Source organism: Helianthus annuus, chromosome 10 (assembly GCF_002127325.2).
Source record: "Helianthus annuus cultivar XRQ/B chromosome 10, HanXRQr2.0-SUNRISE, whole genome shotgun sequence".
Lineage (NCBI taxonomy): Eukaryota > Viridiplantae > Streptophyta > Magnoliopsida > Asterales > Asteraceae > Helianthus > Helianthus annuus.
Window position 1 is genome coordinate 48,671,210 of NC_035442.2, and position 8,265 is coordinate 48,679,474.

Consider the following 8,265-nt stretch of genomic DNA (forward strand, 5'->3'; position numbering starts at 1 on the left):
TAATCTGATGTATCAAGGATTTGTTATTTTTAATGTGGATTTTTTATTATAGTAGATATTGCAGTACCAAAAATGCCAAAAAGTGGGTACGAATCGGTACCGAAAATAATTTGGTACAGTACTGGTCTCAAGTACCAAATGCCCATCCTTACCTTCTATATATTAGTAGGTTATTTTTTTGTATTTTAAACGGGTAAAATTTGTGTATTTCTTAAACTTTATAAATAGTTCACATGTAAAATACAGTTAAAAGAAATAAGTTACTAAATAAAAATAGTAGTTTTTTTAAATAAAATAGATTTCGACGACTTTTGATTCCTATAACCTGTTAACACGTCTGAACATTTTTGTTCATTGATACGATTTTTCCTTCAGTTGATCGGTTATTAAACAAATAGAATGCACAATAACTCATTTATATTAACAGGTTGACATTGCCACCTTTATTGGTTACATTACGGTTGTGCTATCCTTTTTTACTTCTTTAATCTTTTACCATGTCCGATACTTATATTTGGCTATATGCATTGACCTCATTATATTGAATGGGTTTAAAGACCTCAGCTTTTTCACTATAATTTTACCTGGTATTATCAGTAATCCCTATTTTAGTCTTACTTTTTGGGGGTTTCACTTTGTTTGATGCTCCTGTAGGTGTGGAGATTACTTCTAGCTGCTATGAAGTTTTCATTTGCTAATGGCATTGAATTGCACGTGTTTTGTGAGCTGGATAAGTATTGTCATATGTGGAACTTGCATTTAATTATATTGTGCTTCCTTTGTACACCTACTACATGCTTGAAGCATTATAAAAATTACCAACTTTTGCAATTGGTGTAACAGCTTGAAGATATTATCTGTGATGATTTTGAACATAGTGGTGATCACATTCATGCTCTACGGTTAATAAAGACCTGCACAATCACATTTTCTTCAGTCTCTTGGTGACTGGGTTAGTAATTTGATCTCAACTGTTGCTCAAAAATTGATTTTGAAGTTTTGTAATTTGATATTGATATGTTAAGATATGGAAATGGAAATGGGTGACAACGATTCTATCACTTGTAGCTACTTTCTTGAGTCTCCTTTTAACTATAATGTCCCTCTTCAATACTAATTTTTATTCACAAAAGGTGTTAGAGACATGCTGCATGTGCTAAAAAGATATTGCATGCTTGATGATGAATATTAAATGTTATACAACCATTTTCACTTTAACAAAGTTTGCAGTTATACCTTGTGTATGAAAGAAAAATGTAATAAAGTGTCTATTGTCTTCTAATTGAATTTAATTTCTGTCTTTTTTAATCTTCTTTTCATATTTTTAATTGTAAACTACACCTTCCAATCATGATTAAATTTTAACAAATGGGTCGATTTAGATCATTACTTTGCTAAATGGGTTGAATAAGGCTACTCAAGTTATACAATGCATCTGAATTGGTCACTCTCATAAAACCAGCTCAGTTATGTTAATTGGTTAAATCCTTCAAGATGCTTTTGAACATCTACTTCACTCAAGGCTCATGATATTCCCGGCTCAATGGCTACTTACATATGTTATGCAATGGTACATGAACCGAAACAGACTAATGAATGACGTTCATTGTTGGTTCACATGTATATCGAAGGGAACTTATACACTAATGTTTTATGTAAATTAGATGATCAAGTCCATTAAGTTTACGGGTTGTTTCGAATTTTGATTTTGTCTTGAAGGTGAACTAAGTTCCAGCTTTTCAAGATGAAGTTCATGAAACTTGGATCAAAACCGGATTTGTTTCAGTCCAATAGCGAAAACACTCGGTCAAAGAACTCCACCACCCAATCCTACCGGTGATTACTTTGTAGCAAAGAGTATTTGTCAATTAGCATGTGTAACGAATAAATTACTTTTTGTATGATTTAGTTATGTGTTAATCATAAATAGCTTTACTATATGATTTATTTCATTGATTATTGATTATATGTGTTCTGCTCAATATATGTTAAGGTCAAAATAGGTTCGGGTCAGTCAAAACGGGTTTTGCTCAAAATAGGTTCATGTCCATATGTGTTCTGCTCAATATACGTTAAGGTCAAAACTGGTTAAAAATGCTTTATTTAAAAAAATATATATCAAATAACCAAAGTTATAAAAAAATAATTAAAAAAAATGAAATCTATCCGGGTTCTAAAAATTGCTATAAAATCATTTATATAATAACATCTCAATACCTATAAAAAATAAATCAAGACATATTTACCTAAGTGAGAAAAATTATATTTTTATACGTTTATATTGAAAAGTTCTTTCATTACAAAGCTCATCTCATTGCCAGTATATATTATATGTTTGTGTTAAACCACCCGCGAAGCTCGCGGGATCTTAAGCTAGTCATACATATATACATAGTAAAATGACAATTAAAGTTATGAACACTTTAATATAACTTTCTTTTTATTATATTAGAATATTTTCTTTCAACTAATCACTATAAGTGAATTGTAGTTTACCTTTATACCTTTCAAATGTTATTTTTACGATTTTTTTCATTGATATATCACGATTTTTCTTCAACTTTTAGTTATTAGATGATGATTAAATTACATTTTCACCTTTTCTCTTGTTTTCTTTTAGCAATATAGTGGGAAGGCCCGCGCGTTACAGCGGGTGTCCCAACTAATATCAGATGCAATTATGTCTAGTACGAGCCACAACTGATATTCAATACACGAATTTATGTAAGTTTCGTATATTTTCAACTGTGTATTTCAACAACGGCATCAAAAGAAGTTAAAAGAACTTGAACTTTTACACATCCATTTTCCCTTGAAAGTTGAAACTACCATGAAGCCCATTAAAATACCCTTTTAGGTTGCTCTCAAAACCAGCCCTTGATATGTATGCTCACCCACCTCCAGGAGCCGTTATCGATTCACCACTGTTGCTACCGCTACCACCTCCGTGGTTTGCATGAATTAAACCCAAAGCATAGAGGGCCCCACCTTCAGAATAGGGACTACCACCACCGGACCCACTTTGAGGAAGATAAGGAGCCATGAGCAATCTTCCTTGTTGAAGATGGCCTCGATGAATAACACCTAACCCGGCTGTTGCATTGAATTTAGCCCAGTTTGTGGCTCTGCTCAACCAATCCTATAATCATACGCAAAGTAGAAGATAATGATAAGACTTAGAACTGCTAATAAAACTTGGAGTAAAATGCCATTTTCGTCCCTGAGGTTTGGCTAGTTTGGCAACTTTCATCCAAAGGTTTGTTTTTCCGCATCTGGATCCAAAAGTCTTGAAATCTTGCTATTTTCATCTGGCTCGTTGACTCCATCCATTTTTTCTCCGTTAAGTCAGGAGTTCTTCGGTCTTTTTTGTTAACTTAAAGGGCAATTCGCCAAAATCAGTCTTTTTCACATTATGCTAAATGCTTGTACATAAAGTGATAAAGTGAAAAAGACCGAACCGCACTTAAGGTTAACAAAAATGACGAAAATACCCGACTTAACAAAGAAAAATGGATGGAGTTAACGAGCTGGATGAAAATGGCAAGATTTTAAACCTTTTGGATCCAGATGCGGAAAAAACAAAGTTACAAACCTTTAAACGAAAATCGCAAAACTGGCCAAACCTCAGGGACGAAAATGGCATTTTACTCTAAAACTTGATATTATAGATGGAAGAAAACAAAAAATAGAAAAATAAAAAACATGTCTACCAGATTTTCTCTTAAAAATGTGTCTACAGTTGTTCCAGCGTGCATAAGGGTGTTAGCATATATTGTTGCACTGTGGCAAACGCTGTTTCTCATCTCGATTGATTGCTTTATTAATATTGTCTTCAGAATAAGCAGATCCGACCTATATAAGACACAGAATATTACAAGAATCTTTCAACAATTAGGAATAAAGACCAAAAACAGAAGAGACAAGAAACCAAAAGATGGAGATGGCAATTTCAAATGGTTGATCAGGAATCTAATAACATGATCTTTGTAATAATATCTAATACACTGTAATTTACTCAATAAATTTGAACAGGAAGGTGTTTGAGGATCAAGTGATCAACAAAACCCATACCAAAAAATAACCCCATTTGGCATGTTGCCCAACCCGCCCATTTTGCAAACGAGCCGAGCCAAGCTCGAGCTCGGCTCATTGGTAGCTTCTCAAGCTCGAGCTCGGCTCGTTTCTTATCTACTAATTAACTCATATAAATAAATATACTACAAATAATAGACTAATATTACACTAAGGGTCGATAAGGCTCGATGAGCCTGGAGAGCTTCACATGCCAAGCTCGAGTTCGGGCTTGATAAATAAACGAGCTTTATTTTAGGCTCAAGCTCGGCTCGTTTCGAGCTTTTTCTCGAGGCGGTCTCAAGAAGCTCGCGAGTAACTCGGCTCGTTTGCACCACTAAGAAAAACAAATAGGGCTCGTTTGCACCACTAAGAAAAACAAATAGGTCTAGATAACATCACAAAAATGAAAAGGCTGCACACTTGTTATGACTGTATAAAAACTGGAGAGTCAACTGAATCCAAGTTTCACCAGACAATATCCCCTTCAATTTAGTCAACCTCTCAGCATATGTCACTTCAGCTGGATCAACAGATTCAGGCACTGTAACCTCTGTAGTAATAAGTGGTTGCGCTTCATCAGCCATTTGAGTGTCCTCTGACAGACGGATTTCGCTCCGTGACAGCTGGCGTTTCAGGTTTCAACTTGGGACTCGACAACTGGTCTCTGGCACTCAGTAGAAAAGCTTGGTGCTCATTTTCAATTAGATCAAAAGCGATTTGGAATGCCATCATCGCATCATCTTTGTTTTCGGATCTTAAAAGTTTCTCGAGTATGCTTGCAACACCATCGGGTTGATCGAGGAACACAAGGCACGGGCAAATGTTTAAGTAGTCGGGGGATGCAAGATCTTGGTATACTTTGACAAGAAGAAGAAGAAGTACCTACCCACAAAAAAAAATTGTAGTTTTTCATTTTAATACATAACTGAGCTTATATGTCCATTTTGTCATGATATGTACAAATCTAGTCATCTAGTTATACATCTTACTTCTAGTAACTATATAATTTAACATAATTCAAATACTTATATTTGCAAAAATAAATAGATAAGCATGAAGATCCTTTAGATTATCCAGGAGAACGTCACAATGCTCCAATTCTACAAACCACATTAGATTACCCTGAATGGACTTAACTGATAGGATCCCGATCCAGGTTTATACCAGAAGGAAAGGGCGGGTCAAGGATCCAGATGTGAATCAGTTCAATACCATTTTCGGTTACTGGGTTGACCCACTGGGTCAGCACAGGATGGGAGTTATGGAGCAGTTCAAGGCAGTTTACAAGCTGAATTGTAGGAGCAGTTAATTTCAGTTCTTGTTTTATTAGCAGGCTACGTTTTTCATGAGTTTTCTTGTTCTTGTTTTTGTTATCAGTTTCATTTGTATCTGGAGACTTAGCCCCTCTCGAAACGGGCCAGTTTGTTTAATTCGATAAAGTTGCCTGCTTAATTTTGTTGTTTCTATCATTGGTTCCATTGCCGGGAAACGAAGAGAGACAAGATGGTTCAGACCCGGAGCAGTCCAGAAGAGAGTGGTTCTAACCCACCCGATTCATTAGCATCCCAATTAGCAGTTATTGTTAAGAAACTTGAAACTGTGGATGCTATGCGAGATGAATTGGCAGCCCTCAAGACCCATGTGGAGAAACCGAAAATGAAGGATATGGAAGGTATGACGATGGAGAGCCTTCCAGAAATTCAAACCGACACAACAGACCATACAACAAAATTGATTTTCCTACTTTCAGTGACGGAGATCCTCGAGGTTGGGTGCTCAAGGCTGAAAAATATTTCCGCTACTATAATATACCCGAAGAAGAAAAGGTAGATGTTGCCTCTTTACATCTAGAAGGTGATGCGTTGGATCTGTATTCCTGGTTGTCCACAGATCAGGAAATCAATTTCTGGGAGGATTTAGTTCATGCTCTCCACAAAAACTTTGGTCCTACCGAATTTCAAAACCCTGATGAGCACCTCTGTAGCATCAAACAGACCGGGACCATCCAAGAGTATCGACAAGAATTCGCCAAGAGGTCCTCTCAGGTAACTTGTAGCATCAAACAGATCAAGGTCTTCTATGCCTCCTCACTTTTTCCTCAGCTGAGAATTCAGGAGATTAGAACAGATTACGCAGCAATGGCTTTCACGATTTTCGATCTAGGGTTTGAAATCTTGTAGAGGGCTTCCAAGTTGCAGGCTATCAGGTCCGTTAATTCGCTGTTCAGGTGAGTTTTGCTTAGCACATTCCTTTTAATTGACAATCTAGGGTTTGTTAACTGAATTTAGGTTTCATGTGTTGTGGTCTTATGTCAAACTGAATGAATTTGATGCATGTATGCTTGCTTTCTTTTGAGTATATGTTTCTTACTTGCTGAAGACATCGACTCATTGTGCTTTATTTCTCAAATTCTTTTGAGTATATATTTCTTACTTGCTGAAGACATCGATTGATTCTGTTTTTGTTTTTTTTGTTTTTTTTTTAATTTTAATCAACGCTTTGGTGTCTGTAAACAACCAATATAACAAAATCCATGCATAAATGTTTAATTTAAAGAAGGTAAACAATCAAATTTTGAAAAGGACGATACCATGTGGACAGTAGTGGCGGATCTTGACCTAAAACTCAGCATGGGCCGATGTTTTTTGAAGATAAAATCAGCCTGGGCCGAACCAATACACATTTAAAAAAATTCTCGAAAACCTGAAATTTAACACTATTGGGCAAAAAAACCGCATGGGCCGAGGCCCGGTCCGGCCTCCTCTAAGCTCCTCCCCTGGTGGACAGTACGAGATTCTATTGTTTTTGTAGGTTACATGTAAATAACGATATGTGCAAGGATTATTGTCTGTATGAACTCAAAAAGAGAAAATGACGCATATAAAAACTTATATTTTACTCAAAACGCGCTAATAGTTAAGGTGAGGTTCCAGAGAGAGGTAACGTATGTTACAACCGGCACCCGACACACTGTCATGTATCAGGCGCCTGGGAGCTCAACGGGTAGATCGCAACTATGGATGACTTTTCAGTAAAGAACCGCAGTAGCGGGGACAGACTGACGGCGTCGTTGGAGGAGTTAGGGTTTAGAAGCTTGTCAAAAACATCCGAGTCAAGAACATGGGCCTCGGGCCTGTTTATATTTATTTGTTTATATTATTTAGTTATGGGTCAAACATTAGATTATTATGTTTATTGTCATTTGGGCCGTAGGCCATGTATTGTATGGGTCGAACGAAGTCAGTTTGTGTTTAGTCCGATAACACATGAAGTTTGGGGCCGGATATCATGAAGGGTCACGTCTCTAGTTACAACCGCTGGGCGGTTATTATGGAAACGTCACAACCGTTTGTTTGAAACGTCGTGACTGCATTAGACGCACCCTTTCGTTCCTATAAATCCGCTGCCAAACTTCCATGTTATGCGGCAGTTATCAAGTGTATTTCAAACGTGTGTTTATCAAGTTTATCATATTCAAGTTTCAGTCAATCTAGTTATATTCATTCGGTTAGTTATTTGTTTTCTGCAAGTCATTCTCGTTTCAATTAGTCATGATGAATTCGTGTGAGTGTTGTGGTTTGTACGTGAATGATTGTGTTTGTGGTCACAAGTCCATCCGTTCCGATTGGTCCTGGGTTTCCGATGACGATGATACCAACATTGGTATCAGAGCCAAAGGTTTAACAGGAACCGGAAGGAATTGTGATCAAGGAGAGAACCGAATCGGTGGAAACAAGGGGAAATCGGTTATGACCGATTTCGGTGATGATGTGTTTGTTCGTAGTGGAGAGTGCGGCCGGGCGGCGGAAGCGGATGAGTACGCGCAGGGGAAGCCAACCATGCGGACCGGGGTATCACCAATGAAAAAGTTTCCAAAGAAAGTATTCAGAGGGGGTTTCACGAAGAAGAACGGGAAGAAACCCAACGCATCAGTGGGTAGGCCAAGAAAACCGGGGGTTCGGTGTTTCAAGTGCAAGAAGTTTGGCCACATAGCGTCAATTTACCCTAGTAAGTATATTATACTATCACCTTTACCAGTCGAGAATGATTATATTGTAAAGGATACTTGCGGGGGTAAATGGGATTCAATCTGGGTTGTGGATCCCACGTTTAAGACGCACATGACGGGAAATCGTAGTTTGTTCAAGTGTTTTAAAAGACACTTCGGGGTTGTAACGAATGAAAGCAAGA

General features: G+C 37.2%; 1 protein-coding gene across 1 annotated transcript; it reads right to left on the reverse strand.

The window, feature by feature from the left end:
- Positions 1–2,702: 2,702 nt before the first annotated feature.
- Positions 2,703–4,933, reverse strand: LOC110884941 (26S proteasome non-ATPase regulatory subunit 1 homolog A-like). Its single transcript, XM_022132638.2, has 3 exons — positions 4,495–4,933; positions 3,711–3,852; positions 2,703–3,139 (listed from the first exon to the last, which is right to left on the reverse strand). Exons 1-3 carry the CDS (start codon positions 4,656–4,658, stop codon positions 2,891–2,893), a joined length of 555 nt encoding a protein of 184 aa, XP_021988330.1. The 5' UTR covers positions 4,659–4,933; the 3' UTR covers positions 2,703–2,890.
- Positions 4,934–8,265: the final 3,332 nt, after the last annotated feature.

Coding starts and splice junctions, on each gene's coding strand:
- LOC110884941 (XM_022132638.2), bottom strand. CDS start 4,658: ATGGCTGATGAAGCGCAACCACTTATTACTACAGAGGTTACAGTGCCT. Junction 3,853..4,494: donor TTTTTATACAGTCATAACAA/GTGTGCAGCCTT, acceptor TGTCTTATATAG/GTCGGATCTGCTTATTCTGA. Junction 3,140..3,710: donor CATTTTTAAGAGAAAATCTG/GTAGACATGTTT, acceptor GTATGATTATAG/GATTGGTTGAGCAGAGCCAC.